Source organism: Neodiprion virginianus, chromosome 3, assembly GCF_021901495.1.
Source record: "Neodiprion virginianus isolate iyNeoVirg1 chromosome 3, iyNeoVirg1.1, whole genome shotgun sequence".
In the NCBI taxonomy this organism is placed as follows: Eukaryota; Metazoa; Arthropoda; class Insecta; order Hymenoptera; family Diprionidae; genus Neodiprion; species Neodiprion virginianus.
Genome location: NC_060879.1, coordinates 20,386,957 through 20,412,578, shown reverse-complemented (window position 1 = coordinate 20,412,578; position 25,622 = coordinate 20,386,957). Strand labels below are relative to the sequence as shown.

General features: G+C 38.6%; 2 protein-coding genes across 16 annotated transcripts; one reads left to right on the top strand and one right to left on the bottom strand.

The window, feature by feature from the left end:
- Positions 1 to 6,569: 6,569 nt before the first annotated feature.
- Positions 6,570 to 9,432, top strand: LOC124300870 (26S proteasome non-ATPase regulatory subunit 4). 2 transcript variants are annotated; one of them, XM_046755313.1, is made up of 6 exons: positions 6,570 to 6,692; positions 7,530 to 7,670; positions 7,775 to 7,886; positions 8,177 to 8,551; positions 8,626 to 8,908; positions 9,080 to 9,432. In XM_046755313.1, the coding sequence occupies exons 1-6, from the start codon at positions 6,667 to 6,669 to the stop codon at positions 9,268 to 9,270; spliced, it is 1,128 nt and encodes a 375-aa protein (XP_046611269.1). In that variant the 5' UTR covers positions 6,570 to 6,666; the 3' UTR covers positions 9,271 to 9,432. The 2 variants fall into 2 exon arrangements, with proteins under 2 accessions (XP_046611269.1, XP_046611268.1); XM_046755312.1 differs by lacking the exon at positions 6,570 to 6,692 and adding an exon at positions 7,358 to 7,428.
- On the bottom strand, positions 9,169 to 25,005 carry LOC124300871 (uncharacterized). 14 transcript variants are annotated; one of them, XM_046755317.1, is made up of 7 exons: positions 24,616 to 25,005; positions 22,049 to 22,111; positions 19,877 to 20,228; positions 16,584 to 16,699; positions 14,477 to 14,752; positions 11,034 to 11,679; positions 9,169 to 10,667 (listed from the first exon to the last, which is right to left on the bottom strand). In XM_046755317.1, coding segments are annotated over exons 3-7 (1,044 nt in total). In that variant the 5' UTR covers positions 19,878 to 20,228; positions 22,049 to 22,111; positions 24,616 to 25,005; the 3' UTR covers positions 9,169 to 10,662. The 14 variants fall into 14 exon arrangements, with proteins under 14 accessions (XP_046611273.1, XP_046611274.1, XP_046611275.1 ...); XM_046755318.1 differs by lacking the exon at positions 24,616 to 25,005 and adding an exon at positions 21,491 to 21,653 and having other exon boundaries at positions 22,049 to 22,110; XM_046755319.1 differs by lacking the exon at positions 16,584 to 16,699.
- Positions 25,006 to 25,622: the final 617 nt, after the last annotated feature.

Here is a 25,622-nt window from a genome sequence, read left to right as displayed (position 1 = left end):
TTGCTTTGCATCTGTTGGCAAAGTGTCCTGTGCACTTATACCAAAAACATTGCATGTTTTTCAACTATGGTTTTGTTTCATTTGTGTAAAATGCTGTATCAACTATTCACACTTATAGCCATCTTCATATTCTTGATGTTTTGCAGCAGTTTCTTCTTCACTGAATCTGCCGTTATTGCTGTTCCAGAGTTTTCCAGACCCATAATCATTGGGCGATATCCTTCTGGTATTCCTGCCAGGAGTAGCGTTCCTACCCACTCGTCCGGTACCTTAAATCCTATGCTGTTGAGTTTGTGAGCTATTGTAATTACAAAGTTTACGTATTCTTCAACGTCTTTACATTTTCGTAATTGAGTAGTTACCAAGGTCCTTAAGAGGCTGAGCTTGCGCGTCAATCCCGAGTCTTCGAAAATAGTTTGAATTTTTTCCCATACCTCTTTTGCAGTGGCACACTCCTGAATATCCACGTAATTTATGGGGTCTACAGATAAGATAAACTTTGACTCAGCCTTTGTAGCCTTTTTCTTGTCAGCTATGTACTCTTCTGTACCGATCACGCGCCTCCACAGGTCATCGTGTTCTAGCCATGGTTCCATCGCGAATTTTCATGTTGGGAAATTATGTCTTCCTTTCAGCTTCTCGACGAGTAGTGTTTGGTTTGAGTTCGACATTTTTTACGGAAATGACGTTTGTTCGCAGCGAATCGCAGATTAATTCTGAGAAATAACAGAAGGCTTTCACACGTATTTCTCACACATTGAGAGGTAAAAAAATTGTGTCACTTTCGAGGTTAGCTTACCCAGGCCTCGTATTTTTAATTTTTTTTTGCTTCACATGACTGTTGCAAAAAAATCTACGCTGTCCTTCGCGCACGACAGTTTTTTTTTGTTCGTATTAACTTCATGTTCCTGGGTCCATAACCTGATGTAACAGGATTGTCGAAATAACTTGTTAGCAATTCTACGTCCTTTGTGTGTATGGACATTCAGGAGAGTATTTTTTTTAAATAATTTTTATTTTTAACTATCGAAGTTCGATATATTGAATTCAAGCCAAATTGGCCGGTACTGGCTTCGACCGTCGAATGAGCGCCAGGGTTTTTAAATCATGAGTTTACTTTTCGACCATTTTCAACACAACTTGCGTTGACTGAAATATATAGACTGATAGCCTTATGGGACTTTTCGTAATCGAAAATGGACGAGATAAATTCATCGACATGCAGCGCCCTCTTCATTATACCTTGCGCGCAACGTTGACTACCACGCGAAACTCAATCCGACAAGCGGTCGGTACGTAAAGACGACAAGAACTGATGTTACCATCGCTCACCGCGTGTGCCCAGATAATACAGAGTCGAATATTGTTATGCATATAGAATGACGAACTGGAACCGACTGAAATTTTCGTATAACCTCGTAACGACGCGGTATGCCTTTTGAATATGCAAATTCATTTCAGCCAAATTCAGCAATGTTAATCTAACTCCATCGAATCGACAAAAATAATGTTATCTACATAGATACACAATAATCATGCACTTGCTTTACTGTTAACAGAGTTGGCAACCTTTTCTTGATGCAAAGGATGTGAAACATAATCAATTTATACTCGCGTATATTCGCAGTTTGTTCAAAGTTTTTCAGTTCTTACAACCCGCTGACTATCGATTATTGATGAAAGATAACTGTTTTAATTGTGGATGAAAGATAGTTGTTTTAATTATGGATGAAGGGAGATTGTTTTTATCTTATATGCGAACGGCGAATGACTTTGGATGCTCGCGCACGGGCTTTTTTCTTATGAGGTATGAGATAATCACTAAAATGGGGAACCTGGTGAATACGAAAAACAATCAACAACCAAACCCGGACGGAAAACACGAATCGCTGTAAGTCGTTGGCATTTGCCTATCGGATGATGATGCGGGAATTTTTGAAGAAATGGGAACAAATCGGAGTAGAATAAGCAGAACCACCAAAATACAACAGATAATTCTACAGTTAAATACAAACTGAACATGACCTACGAGCGACACGACAAGAGAGAACTCTGACACTAGAACGATCGCAATAAAAGACCGTAAAACCATTAAAAAAAAACTACTGCTGAATAAATTTTACTACATTTTGTGATTATGATGATTCTGAACTACACCGCTCAATCTATGTATCCGTGAAAACAAGATGACTGACCCTGAGCCAGCCCTAAACCGGACCTAATTCTAGAAAATGAAACGTTAATTTTTCAGTACAGTCAATTAAACTCAGTTACCTGGACTGGATGAAAATACAATTAGTGACACATGGCGATACAGAAAAAAATATACTTAGCTTAGATAAGTGGAAATTTAATCAACGAAAAAAAGAGACAAATTAATTAGTTGAAAGAGACAGAAGATTTGATTAGCTGAAACAGACAAAAAGTTTGATTAGCTGCAACAGACAAAAAATTTGGTTAGCTGAAACAGACAAAGGTTTTATTAGGTGAAACAGATAACGGTTTAATTAACTAAAACACATAAACGTTCGATTAGCTAGATCGAACAAAGGAGCGATGATCTGAAACAAGGAAAAATTTTATCAGCTGAAACAGACGAAGGTACAGTTAGTACAATCACATTAGTTCATACACTGACAAAAAATGGGTCGAGCCCAACGTGATATATGCTTTAATATTTCTTGCGTCGATTATTAATTTTATTGATGAAAAAAAAACATTCTCAATTTTTGAATCGACATCTCTTTCTGCTTTGAGTTATTAAAGTGAATATCTTTTTCAAGTGAACATTCTATAGTTCTCAGTGCATTTGTTAAAAATTGGGTTTGTTGCCCTGAAAAAAAAATAATGCGATCAGTTAATCAAGTATTTTTGTACATTTCAGATACTTTTCATAAATACTTACGCCAAGATTTTCCACTATCAATATACACTACCGAGATTTTTGTTCCTGCGCGTTGAGCGCCGGTTTTTAAATGCCGCGCTTTCTCTCATAATTGAAAGGTATTAAGTCCACGCGGAAAAGGCACCATTGAACTTGAAAACTTTATTATTCGTCAAAAAATTGACCGAAGAGCTGAAAAATCAGTACATCGAGAGTACGCAACTCTTTTATACGGGACTTTCTTTTACAAACCGAACAAATTTGGACAAAAATTGACCGACACATTTTTGATTCAGCGATTTTTTATAAAGTCTTATTTACCAACAAATAATATTATTTTATTAAAAATATAGAATAATCACTTATATTACAGAGAAAAATGATACGAGGCACGAAAATGAGGCGTGCAAAGGAACTCGCGCGCCGATGTGACGCGCGGCTCTAGATAAATTAATTTTTTCCCAATAGTAATGATGATATGCCCATCATTTCAAAATACGTTTTTGATAGGAAATTTAATGTAGAATACGATGGTTATAATAACAACTCGCTACGAGTTGGGGGCAATTGTTAAAAATGGATTTAAACATTTCATTTGTTTGTAACAATATGAATTGGTGAATAATTTTTAATGAGACAATTTTTATATTATAATTCATTCTTTTCGCTTTAAAATGAAAAAAAAGAAGTTCCTAGCTCAATTACAAGCGCAGTTGGGAATTTGTGAAAATGGGTTTCCAAGCCGAAAATCGCCAGATTCTGAAATTTTCGACTCCCTCTATTTTCCAAAATACATCAAAAACAAAAATCCTCGAATACATATCTCTTTTTTTCAATACAGAACCCGTAAAAAAAATTCGGGTGAATCAAAAATGTGTCGGTCAATTTTTGTCCAAATCTGTTCGGTTTGTAAAAGAAAAATCCATATATTGTATGCAAAATCAATGCGCAAAAAAACGTGACCGATTCCTGTTATTAATTTACGCGCAAAAGGCTGCGTCCAATTCTCGTGATTAATCTACGCGCCACAAGGCGCGACAGATTAAACTGTGAAAAAATGTGTATTATCTGGGACTTGTCCCAAAAGTTCTGTAGAAATCCAATCCACATCTGCATCTTTTTGAATCAGATACATTGCTATGCGGATTGTTGTTCTCAGATTACAAATCGAATTGAAATCGGGAGGGAGGTTGGAGGGCATGCATTATTGTGTGGCGTGACGGTCGGCGGTCCTCTTCGACGCGAAGTCTTCGAACTCAGCATCTCTCCCCATCTAGCGTACCACGGAACGCGATAGATGGTCCAGAGATGCGTTTTGCCCATTCAGACGATCACAGAGATCAATTGAATGGAATAACGATCGGTAATGACTAAATAATGAAATGCATAACGATTGAAAACTAATTGCAGAGTCACAAGAAATGGAAGATTCAATCTCGTTAATATTCAAATGCTTATAAATAGTCGCGAGAGTTGAATACGGAGTCTTTTGGGAAAAAATTTCTGTGATCGTTTGACGCTGTGGATTACAAAAGTTAGTAACATCACGGTATATCGCGACCTTCCTACCCTCGCCTGTTTCCCAACGAAGCCACCCAACGGAAAAGAGAGATTCACACACACACACATGCATAAATCCCGCGACGGATCCCAAAACGTCCACCTACCTACCCGGATACCTATATTCGATCTAAACGATTCTCCATTTTTTCCAACACACATCAGTCTTCATCATTTGCGCCGTGGTCACTGACTTACATTTTCGTTGGTTACCTGTTGGGAGCAAAATGTTTTTGTATCGTAGTCTGCCTTTTCAGAATACAGTATCGCGGTTGTATCCCGCCAACTCCAATATTGCATTTATTATTTTAGTAAATGTTGGCAGACTATCGGTACATTAACCTTTTGTAAAATTGATTAAATACATCCTGTATGCCAATTAGCATTTTTCTAAGCGAGCTAAACCTGCAGTTGATCAATACATGTTGCTGTTAAAAGATTGAAAATGATATATAATATAAAATGCAATTTGATTACGTTGCGTTATGCCAGACTTTGTAATTTTATCAATTCAACAATAACGTGAATAATTGAATATGGTCAAACCTCAGGTGAATCCACCGCTTAAACGGCATCATCCGTAAATTCAAACGTAGATTATAACGTAAGTTACGAAACACAATTCGATCTCGCGAGTGCCGAGTAAGCGATGGTTACCTGTCGCGATGCTCATTCCACTTTTAGCAACGTCTAAAACGTCTAACTTTAAGTAAGCTACGTTAAATTGCATTGCGAAAAAAAAAATGATCCGACTGAAAGTCAAGCACGTTGCGATCGTGAATGAGCCTATCCATGCAGCTAAAAAATCGATGATTTGTGTAACAATTGTTACCGCCACGCCACGTGACAAAGGAATCCCAGGGAAATACCCATAACCTAACACATGCAAACTCACCAACGTTGCCGAGAAATGGAAAAGTTACTTGGAAGTCTCTGCTTAAATCTGTAAAAAAACAAAACAAGACACTTGAATTAATTTAGCAAATAGGCTTTTCACTTTTCAGATTAATTGCTGTCTATTTTCATATTTATGCATCGCATGTCATGCAAGAACAAAAGTTCGGCTCTAAATGACCACCTTGAATTATCAATCAATAATTAAAATAAGTATTTTTACCTGGAATCTGGGCTGCTCCACACGTTTACACGTAGTAGTTCTTGTGGCATCTCAGGTTTATTGGTGAAGCGACGCACTTTTTACATCATACAGATCTTCACTAGTCTTTTATAATCTAAAAATCCACACCACAATAACACTCACAGATTCTACACTCACTTTTTGTGCTGTTGCTGTCTGTTTGAACCATATAATGGTTTGAACCGACTGAATAATCGTGCCAACAATGCAACTGCGCATTTGCCGAAAAGAAGCCAAAAAAAAAATAATAAAACTGACACGCGCCGCACAGAGACAAAATACACATCACTGAAATCTGAAGTCACACAAAACAATGAAAACTCCGGATACGAAATGCACCTTTGACGTTCGCGAGTTATTTATATTGCAGTTACTCGGTTTTTCTTCAGGTTACACGCTGCTCCTCGTGTATTATTCACAGATGAGAAAGGTGGAAATACACTGATCGAACAAGGTGACACAACCTGAACAACGCGGTCTAAATGTTGAACCGATGCTGAGAACGCGTGATTTCGCTCCGATCGCTCGGAAACGACTGATGCTGCTCGGCGCTCAGAAATCTATTTGGAATTTTGCGATGTATAGTTAGATTGGAGTGGGCGTTATCTAGTACCCTTTGGTTTATCACTAGATTTTCGTACTGAAGTTAGGCGTGGTTAACGAGGGTTATGAAATAGAAAGGAAAGCATGTATTACCCGAGGTAACCTCGCGTATGCGGAAAGTGTGGCGGAGGAATGAAATGAGGATTCATGGAGTAAGAGCATTTACGCCATATACAACTTGTTTCTCTCGCTCTACAACCTGGCAGGCCGATCCGTTTCCTCTCACAATCGGCCGATCAGATCCAGAGTGAGTGAGACGGAACATTCAGGGTAGCCCGGGAATACATATCTCCCTCTCTTATCACTACGGCCACAGTTTTCACGAGGTTGATGGCATGGGTAGCTACCAGTAGTACATGTTCCAAGGTCGGATGCTACAGCAGTGTCAATCACTGAATATACCTATATTTTATATCAGCGCAAGTAATGCGGATCGCTGTATGACAACGGGAACGTTGGAATACGGACCAGTATATTCAAGATGGTGCTTGAAAGTACGATGATATGGTGAGCGGCCAAATATTAACGAATTAAAGATAACTACCGAAATATCTGATGGGGTTTGATTGACACCTTTGAAAACTAGTTGGACGCCGGTTTTGAAAATGTGCATTATGTTCAAATTGAGCTTATAAGTCGGATGAGCGGCGCCTTGTTCGTTCGGTGTTTTTCGGAGTGACAATGCAAAGTTGAACGGCTTCGTGTCGCCGTATATAAAAGGCTTCTGCAATTCACCCTTCTATGACTTCACGCAAATTCTTACAAATTTTTACCCTACAATTAACCGCGCTGCAATTTATTCGGAAATCCCACTGATCCATTTTTTTTCCTCACCAATCTACCTTTTTAGGTTATCTTATTCTCTCAAACGAACAATTTGACCAGGCGTGACTTTGGCCTAATTTACAGTCGTCTATTGGTTTCAACACTTTTCTTGATCCGTTATTTTTATCTCATCTCGACAGCGATGAGTAGATGTGAATCAAATTTTATTTACTTTGTACAAACAACTGTGACATTAAGTAAGAAAGCAACCAATCAGCAAGATGAAATGATATGTAAATACAATAGAATAGGATATCCACACTTTTCCTGCAGTTTATTTGGCTAGCATTCATTGAACTACTTTCAGGGATTTTCATTATTTGAAGTGGATGAAAACCTAGATTAATTAAATTTGAAGAATCATGTCCCAACAACCCGATACAGCTGTAACCCATTGTCAGATCTTTAGTTTTATCTGGTCATTCTCCATTTTTATACAAGAGTACTTCGCAGTTTGCGAAAAATGTGCGACTTGACTTATTGATTTTATATTTAATATCGGTGATACATTCTTTCCAGTGTCGACAACAGCGACTACATGAGAAATGGAGATTTTCTTCCGACCCGCTTGCAGGCTCAGCAAGATGCCGTCAACTTAGTATGCCATTCCAAGACCCGATCCAACCCTGAAAACAACGTAGGACTTATAACTCTTGCTAAGTAAGTAAAGTGCAACTAGAAAAAAAATTTATCCTTGTTTTATTCCTCATCAACCATTGATTATCTGCCTTTCCTACAAAATTTCTTGGTTTGCCTTTGTCTAGTGTTGAAGTATTAGCCACGCTGACCAGCGATGTGGGACGTATTCTATCCAAACTTCATCAAGTACAGCCTAATGGAAACTTGAGTCTGATCACTGGCATCAGAATTGCTCATGTAAGCTATTCTTTCAGATTGTGTTTTTTGCCACTTGAAAAACATAGATTCATTCCATATTTTGTCTTATCTAATGGATATGAAAAAATAATAGGATAATGCTCCACTAGTTGAGAACCTAAATAGAGTATTTTCTGCAGTTTGCACATAACGCAACTCCAACACACAAGTCTAGCCATTTGCAAAAGTAATTCTCACAAAATCATTGTGAAAAAAAAGTATTTTACTGAATTATTGTACTTACAAAACAGCCCAATTTCTTGGTCTCAAGTTTGTATACCATTTTTTAGCTGGCTCTGAAGCATCGCCAAGGAAAGAACCATAAAATGCGAATAGTCGCATTTGTTGGAAGTCCAATTCAGTTGGATGAAAAGGAGTTAGTAAAGCTTGCCAAGCGTTTAAAAAAAGAGAAAGTGAACGTAGACATAATAAGCTTTGGCGAAGAAACGATCAACAACGAGGTCTTGACTTCGTTCATAAATGCTTTGAACGGCAAGGACGGCACTGGCAGTCACTTGGTAACCGTTCCACCTGGACCCCACCTCTCAGACGCTTTGATATCCTCACCAATAATCCAGGGAGAGGATGGAATGGGGGCAGCTGGGATGGGCGGTGCAGCATTCGAATTTGGTGTGGACCCCAACGAAGATCCTGAACTGGCGTTGGTACGCGTTAGAAGCTACAATCAAAAATGGGTTTTTTTAGTTCATTCGTTATCCACTTTATTTTCTGGTATCAGGCACTTCGTGTATCTATGGAGGAGCAGCGACAGAGGCAGGAGGACGAGGCTCGGCGAGCTCAGGCGACTGACACACCTGCTAAGCAGCCAGAGACCATCAAAGAGGCTCCTAACGAGGAAGCGATGCTCAAACGCGCCTTGGCAATGTCCCTTGAAGGGGCCGAAGATACAAGCTCACCGGCAGAAGCCGTTGTAACGACTACAGGAAACGTTCCCGACTTCGCGCACATGAGTGAGGAGGAGCAGATTGCTTTTGCCATGCAAATGTCGATGCAGGATCAACGTGAGCATTGCATTGTTTGAGCGCTTACTACGCGGTTCTTTTTCAAGTCATTTCATATTTTGTTCATTCGAATTCGGCGAGAAATATTTTGCACTGTTAAAGTTTTATTTTGTTTTTAAAAGTGACGAATGACGGAGAAGAAAATGTTATTCAATATGCGAATATTTTCAGAGGAGCCTGAAACAGGAAAGGACGAGGCCATGGATGTGGAAGAGGATTATGCAGCAGTAATGTCGGATCCAGCGTTTTTGCAATCCGTACTTGAAAATTTACCCGGAGTCGATCCACAGTCGGAGGCAGTTCGTCAGGCAGTCGGTTCCTTGCAACAAAACAAGGATAAACAAGATAAGGAGAAGAAATGAGGGATACTGCTTAGATGAAATAAATATAATAATACTTACCTAACTACTATAATGAAAAGTTCATTTAAGATTATTTGATACTCGTTAAGCCACTGTGTAATGGTTTATTGTGGAAGCTTCGATATGATAATGAAATACACATCATCGACTTTGTGGAAATAACATTATCACCTTTTTCGTTATTTTTTCGAATTGCTGGTAAAAAAATAAAAGTTTGAGTAAACTAAAGAATCGTTATTAGAACAATAATGATAACAACAGTACCAGTCTCAAGTGAATTATAAGTTCATGTTTGTTTTAAAAAATTGAGCATAAACAATGGGATACATTTATAATCATCTATCGCGTGTTGTCATTACCTATAGTCTTAAATAGCACGTGATTTCAATAAACAAGTTTATAAATATCGAATTTATGCACGTAGCCAATCACCAGTTATAGGGCAACTAAATATTACAGAAATATACGGAGTAAATTTAAACTAGTCAAATTTCTAAGACGTTGGTTCATTTTATTCGTATTGTTACCAGGATAATCTTCTTAACTCAAAACGGCAATATTTGGTAAAGACCATGTGAACAAGGTTTTAAGCACAAGAAGATCTATTTTGAAAATTTTACTATCATTGTTCTATGAAATTAATTATAGAATTATTGTTTTTATTAAATCAATAGAAGTTTCGTAAGAAATTATGCCTTCATCAAAGCTGTTATGGCTAAGATAGGCATACGAGGGAAAAGTGAATCAAGGAACATTACATGTATTCTCGTCCAATAAAGACCACAGGTCTGAAATAAAGCTATTCCCTTGAAGTTTATAAATTGAAAATTTCTAGTAATATAGACGTAATACAATTTTTCTTGCCGGGGCGTCCTTAATGTAAATGAGATTTATTTTAAGGCACAGCAGGTAATCGATGGTGACTTAGGTAAGTGTATAAAAATCTAAATGGTTGATTGAAAAATTGCACATATGAATATATATTTTTGACGAGACATTGAATTTGTTTCTCTCTTCTTTGTTATAGTATACGTATCAAGAGTTATTATTTACATAAGTCTCGTTCATACGATATCTTACGTTTAGGGCTTAAACAAGTTTAAAAAATACTTTAACGCAAAGATGTATACCGATTATAGTGTAAACATTGCGCGAATGAAGGAACTCGGTGACTCTTGAATTCAGTTACATATAGTCGCATTTATCCGCTTACTTGCAACTGAATGCCTATAAATATCCACTTTCCGACGTCCATGTTGCAGGTATGTAGTATTTATACATATTATTTAAAAACTCGTGAGGTCCAATTAAACAATCCTGCTTCAATTTCTCGGCAACCCCGTACCCGGGAATCGACTGTGCACGGCGATTGAATACGTGTTGTTCGTCTCATCAGTCTAAAAACAAAAGTATTTGTTACACAGCGATTCGTTTGACATATTGAATTTCCCTGACTTCCAAGTTTGCCAGACCCCTATCACGATATTTCCCCGATTTTCCGAATACATACTAGTTGAACCGAGGCATGAAAATCCATCTGATCGTAAGAAGAATCACAAAATTCTACGAAAAATTCTATTCAAAAACTACGATCGTCTTCCAAGTTTCCTAAAAATGTTAGATTTTTTTTTAAAAATTCACCGAAATATCTTTCACCACATAATTTGTAATAAACTAAAAATCTTTAAGTTTTTTGCGCCTCCTTCCGTCTTTTGCTACTGAAAAATACTATGTCGAGTCAACGACATTACTGGAGAAACTACCTGATAGCCGTGCAGGGTATTGGGGTGGTTGTCCGGTGACGTTGTTGTTGTTGTTAATATTGTTACGATTATTTTGGCTCTCGGTCTGCCCGTTTCCCAGGGAAATATTCTGGTCTCCGTTGTTGACCCTCCTGCTCCTGCCGAAGGTTGAGTTTATGATGGACGCCAGATACTGGGTTCGTGTCTGAGCTACGCTGCCTGTGTTCTGCCCACTCTCGGGCCCCTCGCCGACCTTGTCTTCGTCCCCGACGACCGGGGGCGGAGGCGCCAGAAACCGGGGGGCCGTATTCATGCTTTGGTTGTTTTGGAGGCCGGAATTCCCGCTGTGTGAGCTGGTCTGCCCGCCTTCCTGTGCCGTTTGGGGGCCCGAATTTTGGGACCCCCCGTGTACCGCTGGCTGGATTCCCCCCCCGCACATCCCGCTCTGGAGTGCATTTTGGATCGGCAGAAGCAGCGGCTCTGCCTGTATCGCGACAGCGTATGGCGGCGGGTTCGACAGCCTCGGTGCTGTGATCGACTGCGCCTCGGTATCAACTTCCGGTCCCGTTGTTGCTCCGCCGACGCTGCCCGTCGTATTCACCGCCATGTTGTACGAGGGTGGCAGGTCCGATACCCAGTACGTTTGATATTCCGGCGGGTTTATTATCTGTGAAAAATAATGATCGAGCGATATTAAATGGTGATAGAGATGCTCTGATGGTGGGTATGCTCTTCGAGTTCGTATGCGGTAGTCTCTCCGTAACTTCCCGGCAGCGGGCTTTTGGAGCCGAGCCATCTCAGGAAATGTCGGGATATTGTATCGAGAGGCGAGAGGAAAACATTTAAATCTAAGCAGGTCGAGCCTCCGACTGCGCATGTGTGAGCTTTGGAAAATTTTCATGCAGGTCTGCCACCTCAAGCCACAGCTGTCAAACGAGACTTGTGAAAGTTATTTAACCTATGCAAAATTTTTAAGCTATATAAATCTCAAATAGTTGTTCTAGCGATTCGGGATGGCTGAGGAAACATTTATTTTCAACTGAATGATGACTGCTGCGAGTCAACGTAACGGCATTATTTTGAGATCTTTGGAGAAATTTAACATCTCATTCTCCATTTCGAGTATCTGGTGGTACCCCTGCCTTGCGAAGGAAATATTGATACTGAACGATCCTTCATCTTGCCGACCGATAGAGTTCAATTATTTTACACATGCGCAGTCACTAAGCCTGCTAAGTTTCGCCATTTCTTCTCGTGACACAATGAAATAAAATATTCCAATTCCGAGAAAATGATTATTTGATATGTCCGTAGGAGGTAGTGCTTAATCGTGGATCCGAGTTATTCGGATATTCGGATATCCGATCAATTACTTCGAATCGTCAGATATGAAACTTCGAAACTGGATAGTTCGAGTATTCGAATCGTTGAAGTATCCGGGTAATTCGGATAAATGGACGGACTGACAAGGAAAGGTCTCGAGGTGTCCCGTGCCGATTTTGTTCATTTTAGGATATATTATTCTTTATCGAAATCTAAGTGACACGTCTTTTTTTTATTGGCGCATAAACGGTTTAAAGCGATGAAATCAATCCCCAAAGTTGGGTATCTCCAGTGGTAGTTTTGCAGTTTCGCATGTTGAGATATTCGAATGAAACGAATTGGAAGATAATTCTCATGGCTAATAATGAAAAATGCATTCTGTCCGATTGAGTCGGGTTTAGAATGGTCAAAAATTATAAAGGTTGAAAGTTATAAGCTATTTATAACTAGAAAACTATTGCTCACAGGTATTTGAATGCAATTAATTGCATTTGCAAGAACAAAAATAAGTAGGGGATATGTACCCGATCACCCATTTAAACCGTTCATGCGCCAATAAAATTAGTATCGGAAGCTATAAAATATATGCTAACGAGAATGGTTGTAATAAGTATATTTAGAAATTTGAAACATTTTCCATTGGCTTTATTGATGCAGACTTGTGCAATCGTAAGTTGAGCAAATAGAAGTAAGTATTTCATGGATGCTACAACAAAAGAAAAGGCGGAAAAAGAAAAGCAAACTAATGTCACAGACTGAACTTTCATTCTTAACCAGAGGGATGTGTACTCAAATAAACTTCTGAAATATCATCTCGGTTAAAGCTGCTCCAAATTGTTAATTATAATGACTTTAACTTGTCAACTTCAAAGACATTGTTTTGTCTCGATGATTCGGGTTTTTTTTGCCTACTTTTGTATGTATACGATCTTTGGAGAAAAAACTTAGTATAAATATAATCTTTGATAACACAATGTCGTGGAATCGTGAGATACGGTTTAACTATCTATATTACAAATGAAAGATAGAAACACAAACGCGTCTTTTAAATTTGTTCATAGAATTAATGAAAAACTTATAATTTATATTTCAAACAACATAATCAATTGTACTACTTTTGAAAAAATTTATCATATCACATTTAACTTTGAAATTGATGTGTATTTACTGCATTATATCGGACAAATAAACGATAAATCGACCGCAGCAGAGAAAATCAATGCAGAGTAGTCGTAGCGTTTTTGAGACCTAATTAGTCCCGCGGCTGGCTATTCATTGATCCATTCATGTCCACATCACTTGCACACGAATGAAGGCTGGCCACAAATGGCACGGAAATGTTTGATCAGCTTTGACCGTTGAAAAACTTGAATTTTATACAATTACTTATTAAAAAGTTTTGCTTAAAATTTTCTGTAAAGTATACGTTTCTGTTATTAATTCAACCATGATATAGGTGTACAGTATTAAAAACAAGTCGCACCCCGGCGACAAGAGTAACACAACTCAAAAATTGGCATTTTTGAGTTGAGACCATATTTGAATTTGCAAACTTCGAACCTATAAGCTTGAAAAGTGACATTTCTGTAGTTGAAAAATTATCCGTCACTCACAGTTATTTGCTCCTACTGAAATATCCCAATTTTTTAGTTGTTCCACCCTTGTCGCCGGGGAGCGAAGTATGTAAAACCTTTGGTCAGTGAGACAAAGATGTTGCAGTGGCGACGAACGATAAATGTTTTTGGTATAAAGTCTTTGAGGGGTGGTCAGTCTTTCGTACTCAATTCTTAAGTCAACTTTGAATAGCTGCCACTTATACGGAAAGAGTGACCACCACCCTTGAGATGACAATAGAAAATTACTACAGTCTTTCTAACGAGTGAATTAAAAGTAATGTAGTTTTGCGTTGTAGTTTTACGGCACGCGAGTGGTCAATTTCCTCTCCCTAGGAACAAAAGCGATCTTCCTAGGAACGAAAGTGAACCAATCGTAAACTGCGCATGCGCGAACCTATCTTTGCAACACTGAGATGCAATTGCCTACAATTACATCCCGCTAAACTGCCACGCAAAGCCCCACTTTTAATGCAGATGCGATAAAAAATGTTTGGATACGTCGATGTCTCGGCGTATCGCACCCACCTCTGGATAATTGTCGATCCCCCCGCCGACGGACTCCAGTTGCTGTTCCCTCCGGCGTCGACGTTCGAGTTGCCGTTGTTCCTCCCTTGCCAAGGCCCGTTCGTGGGTCCTTCGGGCGTCGCAAGCTGCATAGCCGCAAGCGGCGAGGAAAAGCAGGGTCAGAACAGCGAGGGCCACCCACATGTGTGTCCATTTAAGGAGCACCGAGGCTACCAAGGCTGCACCGACCCAGGCGACGACGAGAGTAGCCAGAGCTCGACCCGAGCAGTCGGCCTCCTTCAATTTCATTTTTGTTAATTGTTAATTGCGGAATAAGCGATGGCAGGTGATAGGCAACGCAACGCCTAGATTTTTCACAAACTTGGGCTGTTGCACAACTTTGCGAAATAGGTAATTGCGTGATTACTGATACGGGGCACGGTACATTTAACATCAGCCTGATCAGTCACGTTACCAATATATTGTTTTGATTTTGTATGTCGATGGGCCTCGTAATGTTGAAGTGTCATTCGAAAGGGACCTTACTACTGTGCAGTGACATTCATCGAGTTATACAAAATGGAAAATTTTAACAAGATTTTCTTATCAATAATTCGTTACACATCGTTAGTTCCTGCAGTCGCAGTAACGTTGGATCGAATTTTATAGAATTCGAGAGGGATTTGTTTGAGAAATTTTCAATTTCGTAAATGTCAATTTTTTTAAAAATACTTCATTGATCGATATTTCTGAAATTTAGAATTTGTCAATAAATATAGAGTACTTTTCAAGCCTGCACATAATGTGAAACAATTTGACACAAGGAACGGAAATACAAATCGTATTTTTTTTTTATAAAATTTAACACGAATTTTTAACCTGGAAACAATTACATAACCGGGGTCTTTTGTAAAATTCGACACTCACCGCCAGAAAGTAGGCAATCGTAAGTACATTTTGAATACGCAGGAATACAAAATGTATCTGCGGTTGCCTATTTGCGGTGAGTTTCACGAAATTTCTCGAGGCTCACCTGCATCATAAATTCCAAAAAAAAAAAAATAAATAAATAAAAATCCCAGCTGATCGGCTTCGTGCAAAACGTTCCGAAAATCAGTGCATTGTACATACGTAGAAGAGAACAACGAAACTGTCAAATCAGAATGTGCTGTCCATGCTACATGTTTTATACATTACATTGAACAAATGAATTTTTATGCATTCTACCGCAGGCACATCATCGAGGGAGTTACGCCAAGTTATTGTTACCGAATGTCAGCAGTTCGCTTGTGTTTTTCGCAAAAGAAAAGGAAAGAAATAAAGAGAGGAGAAGAATTCCATCTCAACGGTGACACAAAAGTTACGACTGAATATGACACTGACACCAATAATACACCGAATGTCGACGAAAGTGTCGCATTTCAGAGATGCAGACGTGCAGGCAGACCAGCTTATACCGATTGGAAATATCGTCGTTCCGTAATGAGTAAGCCGTGAGAGCGGTGAACCGATGAAAATAAATTATTGCAAGGATAGTATGCATGTAAATACACACCCGTTGTGATACATAAGTATTTGCATTGAGTAAATAAGTGCAGGCAAGGCTAGGCAAGGTATCATAACACGGGATAAAAGTTGAGGAATGACAAACCAGAGTAGAGGTGAAACTTTTGTAGCGACAACCTTCCACATTTTTCGGAATATCGTTCTGATTAGATAAGCGAGCGTTATTTGCGTGTACGTTTTATGCAGGTAACAATTTGTTGAAACGCTTCGTTAGAACGGTTATACACACACGGGACTCTTTCGTTCCTGTGTACTTAATTTTCACATGCATACATATATTTGCCAAGCTTCCAGCAGTATACATTAAGCGTGTTACACTGAGCTTGCAAAAAGCTGATCAACAGGTGCGAGCGCACAATTGATAAAATAATTATAAAGTGCGTGACAATTGCAAGTTCAGAAAAACAAGCTGTGGGTTCCATCTCTTTCTCTATCTCTTTTTTTTTTAAACCTTTGAATTCGAGACATAAAGTTAAGATTTGCCTTTTTTTCGCTATTTCAGCTTCAGCAACTACGAGGTCGTTCTCATATCTTTTTTTTTTTTTTATTTCTTTTGACGTACTTTGAGGTCATACGGGATGATACTGTCGTCCATCTGTCTTGGCTGGTATAATCCTTCACGGGATGCCAACGTAGCTTCTGATCCTCGCATTTTTAATGTTTCTGAAAATATACACACTAGGACGGTCCTTAATATGGCCGTTCTCGGAATAATTTTTTATAGAATATTTTAATTTTGCTAAAACTAAAGGCCCCTAATTCAATCCTGCCACTGCGAAGCCCTTGAAGTCGCCCATTCGTATAACAATTTTTTTTCCTATGGTTGCGTCAAGTCAAAAAATTTTATACATGGTATATTTCTTACCTACAGCCATTCGTTGGAAATCTTACAGGTTTTTGGAAACAAAACTTTACTTTCAAATCCTAGAATTTTTCCATTTAAACCTCAAATTTTTTTCACACTTTGCGTCTAATACGTTTTCTATAATCGCTAAAATTTTAATCGAATCTCTACGGCTATACGGATAAGAAATTTACCACAAATATCTTTAAACAAGACATAGATACGAAAAAAAGTCCAAGTTTTTTGGGCAGAATTTAGAATTGATATAGGAGTTTGGGGAATTCGCTGAATTAAAAAAAAAATATATACATGTTTCGAAACATTTTGCCGATGAGAGCAACGAAAATTGATCACAACCATATTAAGGACCACTCTAATACACACACAGTCGACGACTCGTTTAATATATAATATCTTCTGTACGGACAAACCGTTCAAAATAATAATGAGATATTGTTGAGGATCAGGATCATTACACCATCAGTTACTTTCATTTATGGGCACATACACAATGAATCCCGCAATTTAGTATTGTGTAATTTTCTACACAAAAGTCACGATTTTGTCTTTCGATCCTTCTTGCAATCTTGCATTCTAGGGCGAAGGACGGGATGACCAAGAGGTGTGACGTGTAAGATATGTGCGACGTGAATCGAGAGGAGTGATTCTTTCGAAACAACCAGATCACGATTCGAGTCCTCGTGTACGTTCTGCACCTTCACTCAAATTACAGTTAGAAAAATAAATGGCTGTATAAATTTCTGTGTCTTCCATGAGCAAAAAACAATTTTGTCTTTCTGTTGACTATGCATAACTTTATCGAATTATTGCGGTGCTTACTAAGCATGGACAAATGCGGTGAGGTCTACCTGCACGTACATCCACAATTCAACTCCGATTTCCAATCGAACTTTATAACCGTTCGCCAAAAACTACATATTATTTACATGGAAGCAGATCAGTGCGTTTGTGCTACAACGACTAACGAACAACAGACTACTGCATGCTCAAAACGCGTACGCGTATGCGGTGCTCCAATTATGAAATCGCACGTAATGATATTGTTGATATGATTTATTGACTAGCTGAATTAACCGCAGGCACGTAAGGTTCGTGGTGTCGAAATTCTTGAATAAGCAGAAGCTAGGTCTATAAAAAATGAAGTTAGCAATAAGAAGAATCTAGGGTAATTATACGAGACAGGTAACTTCCATCAGCCCTGAGATTCTTAAATAAAGACTGCTAGCCTTATCCCTTTCAGTCACAGTGGAATGCTCAGCGTTCAGCCTCAAAAATTTTCATGGTTCAGCCTTATCACAGCTTATTCACACCTTTAAACTATCTCGGTTACTTCGCATGACTTTCTGAGCCCCCGAGCAAAAAGTTTCGGTAAAAATCATCGAATTTCGATAGTTTTTTTTTTTTGATTTTACACCCGCCATATGGGATCCGTTATCTTGTATTTAGAAATTATCAAATTCCGACTTCAGATTTGTCATCAGCGACCCCAAAAACCCCCGGAGTAACCTAACTTAGGCCAAAATATGGAGTGGAAAAATATGTGACTGATGGGGTTGTGGATTTTACGGTGAGGGTAAGGGGGCTGAAAGGCGGAGGCAAAAATTGCAGCGTTCTATTGTCCAAACTCGATTTTACATTGGGATCCCGTAAGACGAGTCGATGACTAAGGTAAGTATACCAGTTATTGACACGTTTAAACGCAATTATTGACCCTTTAATTTTCCAAAATTATAATTGTACGCCACAAAGTGCGAATTTCTCCCTGATCAAAACGAATTGCTTCAGGGTTAGACACTACAGATTGATTTTTTGGTAATTTTAGAACGAAGGGTCAACCATATACAACCAAAAATGGTCAATAATTGGGACCGGGTAAATAACTGGGACACTTACCTTACAGGGCAGTAGAATTAGCCCAAAACTCGCCCAGATTAGACAAACGATTACGAAAAATAACTCAGTGCTAGCAGTCTTTATAGATACATCTTTAGTTAACGGTGAGGTAACGCTGTTTTATCTATTCATCGATCGATTAGTGTTGCGATTAATTCAGCTCTTCAATCTGCGAACACTGCGTGGAAAAATTTTTCACAATGTTTTTGGACTTAATAATTCTAACAAGATACGAAAGGTTTCAAATTAAAGGGATGAAAATTTTCCGATTTTGTGAAATTTTCTAGGATACACGCATGCGGAAAGAACACGGTGAAACTTGGCAGGCTGATCGATCGACTGCGCATGCGTACAACAATCGAATTCTGTTGGTCAGCGAGATCGTACCGCGGAAATATTTTCGTCTGCAAGACAGGGGCGCCAAGTTACATACTCGGAAATGGGAATGTGATGTCAAACTGTCCCGCGCCAAGTGGCAAATTTAAATAATATTGTTACTATGACTCGTAACAGTCATCGGTCATCCGTCGGTTGACAATAAAAGTTTACCAGGCTTTCCGAAACCGCTACATCAACTATTTGAGATCCGTTTAACCTGAAAGAATTCTCGTCGTACTACATAATCTCCGTAAGTCGCGTTTGACAGCCGAAGCTTAAGGTGACCAACCTGCGCGAAAATACGACAAAGCTCGCGCATGCGCAGTGATTTGCTAAATCTGCCAAGTCTTATCGTGTACTTTGAGGATATAGTTTAAAAAAAACGCGAAACCGGGTTCCGAATAAAAAATAGCGAAAATTTTTGTCTCTTTTTCTTTGTAATACTTCAGAAGCTTTGGAGAAATATCATTTTCTTAACAAAATTATGTAGGCACACGGGATAAAAATTTCCAAATTTTCTCTCTCGCTGTACTGCCAATATGAAAGGTAAGCGCGATGATTGTTTTTGCGACTAAGAAGCAATCGCATTAAGGTGAAAAAAATTTCCACGCGCGGGCGGCACGCTCGAGACGAATATGTTAAGCGTTGGAAAATAAATTTTAGACAGATATTAACGTGGGGTGATTGAACGGGGGTTGTTAATACGGTGGAGAACGTACTCTCATGTCATCTTCCAATCGGCTGTTCATCATCGAAACGGGTCTCCGACGTGGCATGGCTGCTTCAGCGCGGAGGTAAGTGTGTTGAATAATGTAAGCAGGCGCAGGCATTTACACGCTTCTTTATACCTGGCACAAATTTTCACTGTAGATTCTATGCTTTCCTCAATCGCCTAGAGCCTCCTCCGCACTTCTCTTCTCCCTCAAATTAATTCACTCTCTTTTTATCTATTTGCTCGGTATTTTTCACCCTCACTTTTTCCGTAAAGTACCAATTTCACTCTGCACTTGGCGCGAGACCCTAGAGATAGAGAGTCTCCTGATCTTCGATGCTCCGCTAGTTCTGTCCAACCTTTGAAACGTAATCTGGGTTTTCATCAACAAAGATATTTTACAAGCGGAGAAAGGCGGCCACGTTGACGAAAGCGATTTCTTCGAAAATTATTTTCGAACCATGAGCAATTGTTTGTCTTTTATCCTTCTGCCTAACGCGCATTATGTTTGTTTAGTTGGCAAAGTTTCCGATGCAAGACGGCTGCCCCAATTTCCTCTTAGTTTAGTACCGAGCAATAACGTCGAGTCTTATAGAAAAAAACCTCTTCTCCCTTTGATCGCGGATAGAAAAAATTTTAAACTGAGAATTTAAATGTAAGGAATTCGGTTGTTAATTGTAAGTTTAGAAAAATCGGATTAATTTTGCCAGAATGAATCCGTCACGAATCACTTGACGTCAATTCTTGGCAACGTTAATATATTGTTTCGAAAAAGTACATAAGCTTATGAATTATATCCCATAACAATTTTGCAAATTAAATTCTTGAGGTCGAATCAGAACCTAAGGACAAGATTTACTTTCGTTAATTCTTAGTGAATTCGTTGACAGGTAAATTGGGCGTGAATTTTTAAAATTTTGAAGAATATACGACACGTTTCTACTGTGCAAAAATTATGCATTAATATAATTGGCGACGTTATTAATCACTGGGCTTTTATAGCTGAAGGTTGTCGGCTTCTTGATTTTTTCATGCTAAGGAGATAATCCGTTATCAAATTAAGCTCGACTCATATGAGTCACAGCTTTTAAAACTTTGTTTTGCAATTTTCTTCGACTTCCACAGTTCATTTGTTCAGACTTTACAAATATAATGCGATATAACGAATGATTGAGCACTTGCAAGAATGTTTTTGTTATATAAACACTATACGTATACTAATTATAGTGGATTGAAAATTGTTTGCGGGTCACGTTTCTGGGAGATCAGGCATTGGAATATTTGCATTAATTAATTTCTCATATCGTCGGAATATTTCAGCGACAAATTTCAAAGCACCAATACGCAATTCACGTAAATTGATACAAAAACCATCGCGTTTCGAATGTATCTAATATGATTGAAAGAGTCACGTAAAAATTGCAACCAGCACCTACCGTTAAGTTTACCGAAATTGGGACATCCACTTCGGATCGAATAATAGTGACAGAATTTTTTTAAAACCGAAACCTCGACGTCGTCAATCAGCCCCGCCTTTATCCGCATGCGTGAACGTTTCGAACGATAGATTATTCTACGTGCCGACCTACAAGAGGCCGCGTCATATTGTACATGTACCTACTTGTCTATATTGTAGTAAAAATACCAACGATAAAATACATAGAATTGTTCTATACCCAGTACATTCTATACATATATCGGTCTGTATAAATATATATATCCACGACGTATGTACAGATTAGCGAAGTTTATTTCGCGATAATAATTGAGCCCCCTGCAGTATACTTCTCAAAGAGAGAGAGAGAGAGAGAGAGAGAGAGAGAGGTAGAGAGAGGGGAAAAAATAAATATATGGAAAAAGAAAAGTGATTAAGACGTTACTAAGAACAATAACATGGTAACAGCGATGTATTTTATTTTTATGGTTCCCTTCTCAGCGTTAGTTATTGCTGTTGTTATTATTATTATTTTTATTATTATTGTAATATATCAGGCAACTCGTGTGTAGAGATATAACAGTCAGCATGTCTACATCCTTAATACTTGTCGGTTAAATGATTGATTGAACGTTTATACGTGAATTGTGAAATATACTTGTAATGCACTTGTAACTAATTTTTTGCACTGTTTTTCACCTAGTCGTATTTTATTATTCGTCTACTTATTATAGTCAAACTTACCACTAGCAGCCAGTACAGGAGCATTCTTGCAGAGCCTGGGTTTAGTGATCAATATTCTTCTCTCTGAAACGGTACAAAGAAATGAATTGAGAAATTATTATAATCGATCGAGGTTACATTATCTTGTCTGTAAGTGAAAATTAACGGGCTGTCTTAAGATTGGACGAGTTACGTCTGCGAGGGAATTTGAAAAATATGCGAATACCTTCACTGTGCATGGCAAGTAATTTTTGACATCTCTTCGCGCATTATTCGCAAGAATTTTTCAGCCCTCTTGTTCTGCCCGATACACACGGTTTACCTGTGTTTGCACATCTAATAAATGGAATTGCGGACCGCGGCAATAAAGGAAATAATCTCTCTTGTTATCTTCTCGGTGGATCTGAGTCTTGGCAACTGATATAATTCACGGTAAGGACGTTTTCACGTCAGCGCTTTTATTCTGCATTCACACCAAAGCACACATGCACCTCGTGTTTAGTTTTTATTATTTTAAACGCGTATCTTCTCACCCAGAATATCCTCCGCGCATGATCGAGCCGTTTTTCAATATTCGCTTGGCCTTTCTTCCCTCGATAATAAGCCCGCCTCGCTAATTCACGAGTGCATAATCACGCGGAATCCGTTCGTCTCCGTTTCTAATCCATGCGGCGCCGCGCACTCGCTGCTCTTATTCCCCCCTCCAAAAGCGCTCGCATCGATACCGTATCAGAGATTACAATGAATGAAAGTCGTTGTCAATGGAGTCGCGGAAGAGACGGCGATTACCCTGACCTTGGCATGCAAATCGCATTATATTCAGGGACGAAGACGATAGTTATTTAACGCGAAGGCGCGCGTTCTTATATCGCGGAAAACGTCGCTAAAATTTCTAACTGTTGTTTTTAATTTGTTTTTTTTTTTAATCAAGTTTGATTAGGCCACTTCACTCTCGCAGGTAACTTTATTTCGTTCGCAGAAAATATGCACCGAAAAAAGCCACAAAAATGGATATTTGATAATCAAAAAAATTATTACATTTTTTTTTTTTATATTCAAGGAAACTTTATTATCTTTAGCTGTGAGATAACTACGTCATAAGCGATTGATTCAAAATTTGGACGCCGTACTCACAGATACATTATCTAAAACACAAACTTCGATTTTGCGATTAGTCGATTATTTTCGTGATTAAATATTTTAGCGTGAAAAATTTGCGAGAATATCGCGAAACGGGTAATTTTATTCCTACCGATTTTGCGGTAGAAGGTTGCCTCCGTTATTTCGTACAAACGGATGAAATCCGGGGAAACGGTTTTTTTTTTCTTCTTCTTCTCATTGCACATTTGACGTTGCTTTTGAACGGCGTTCGAATTTTGTAATCATCGTCGGAATTATTATGTAAGCATCAGCTTTATTCCTCTAAAATCGAATATTGGGTAAATTACAACATGTATACTTATTCGGACCAACGAACGATTTGGAGTCCAACGAAAAGAAAGTTCTCTCGGGTAACATTACATTTCTCCAATTTCTGGGTAAGTCATTAATTACAGAACTTATCGACAAGAAATTAAAACGTGTTTCGCGGTTTTTGCGACTTTTTTTCTGCACATCATGGATTTATCCTCTTCATCGGTATTAAAAAAAACATAATTTCTCCAGACAGTAATTAAACTTTGATCGCATCTGGATTTCCTCGATCTGTCAAACATACAGGTATAAGGAATGCACCGAGATTTTTAGAAAGAAGCTCGTGTTTGCCGTCAGCGTCAACGAGTTATATCTGTGAGCTGATTGTATCAATACCGATATCATCATTGTTGATTTGTTTTGTTGTTGTTGTTTGTGTTCTTTTTCCTCTTCTTTTTCTTATTATTATTATTTTTATTATTACACGAACTCTTCGTGTCCGAAAATGTTTATCGTAACCATTTATGAAGATAAAAATTAATCTTATCTCTACCGTTCCGTGCGGCTTAACGAAGTCACGAAAATGTTTTCAAATCAGCATCGAACAGAATATGATACGTGCTCTGAGAAGATGCCATAATCTATGGATAGCACAGTTCCAACTTGTCCTTATGTGGAAACTTGGGGAATTTTCTAAAAGTTCATCACATTTGTATCCTCCTACGTATAATAATTATTTTTCGTTCTCTCGTATATTTCATGGCGTAGCCCGCGAATAAGGAACGTCTATAATCACAAGCCGTGAAGTTGGCGCAAAAGCGAGTCTGTGTGACAGGGATTAAAAAGAGAAAAGAAGAAAATGGAAATGCGTCAAAGAGAAAAGAAAAAAAAAACGAGAATTCAAACAACTCTTTTCGTCATCTCGCAATCAGTAGCAGTAAAAATAATCATCGTACGTCGTATAAGACGGCTCTTAATTAGGCATTACAGGTATATAGATAAAATATAAGGCTTCGCATTATTTAGGTAACAGACGTGTGCGAGTTAAATGAAGTGAGCAAGCGAAAGATACATCTGAAGATATGACCGCGCGCGCACACATGGAAAAATGTCCAAACATTTTGCGCACAAAATGTCTGCAAATATTAGAGAACATACAAGCGGGCATTACTTACACGTACGCCTTTTCTCTTCCTTACTCGGATGCAATAATCCGGAATGTTGTCGATCCTGGCTAGTAGCGCGTTGTAGCTGGATTTGTGAACCTCGCCAGGTGTAATTTTGCAACACATTTCTCGTTAAAATATATGAAAATAATTACCGCATCCGCACCGCGTCCCTGTTGATATTACCAGTTGGATTAGAGCGGTCTCGTGCCTTGGTTCACATCTCGTTTATCACTGCGAGTAGGTATACGATGTGAAGGTGAGGGTGAAAATCGTGAAAATCGCAGGTAGGATACACGCATCTGCGCACGTACACTAAAGTCTGATGAAACTAAATAGCACCAAACGTGGTTGGCTATTAGGCACTTCTGTCACCTGTTTAACCGATACTAGCCGGCGTGCGGAACACAAGTGCGATATTCAACGCGATAAGAGCCTCCCCCCACCCCCCTCTCCCTGCGCCGCTCACCGCCCCCCCTCCAACCCCCCTCCAGCACATTTACCCATCGCACCAGAAACGTCGCTATCAGCTCCCGGCGGCTATTCCAATGCGCGTGTTTGTCACTTACTATAATCCGCTGTCTTACCGTTATTGTACGTATGTTAATTTTTTCTTTTTTTCTCCGACGCTGTGACAAATTGCATAATATGAACATTTTTTTCAACGTCTCTTTAACCGTTCCGTTCAATCACGGAATCTTATCGCACTTAAGTGTGATTGCAATGTTGCGTAATGTTAAAAATTAAATTTGTTTGCTTGAAATTTGAAAAAAAAAAAAAAACAAAAAAACAAAAAAAAATTTAACGTAAATCATTGTTCGATGTGATAAACTGACAAATTCTCCTCGTGGTTTACAAACTTTGATTGTTTTTTGCTTCGTGGCAACGTCACTTCAATTATTGTGTGTTAAAATTTGCTAAATCATGTCGAGTTCATGGTTCGGTACACTTCAGAATTTTGAAACAAAGTTTTATTATATTTTTTTTTTTTATTTAATAGATCTTAGATGGAAAAG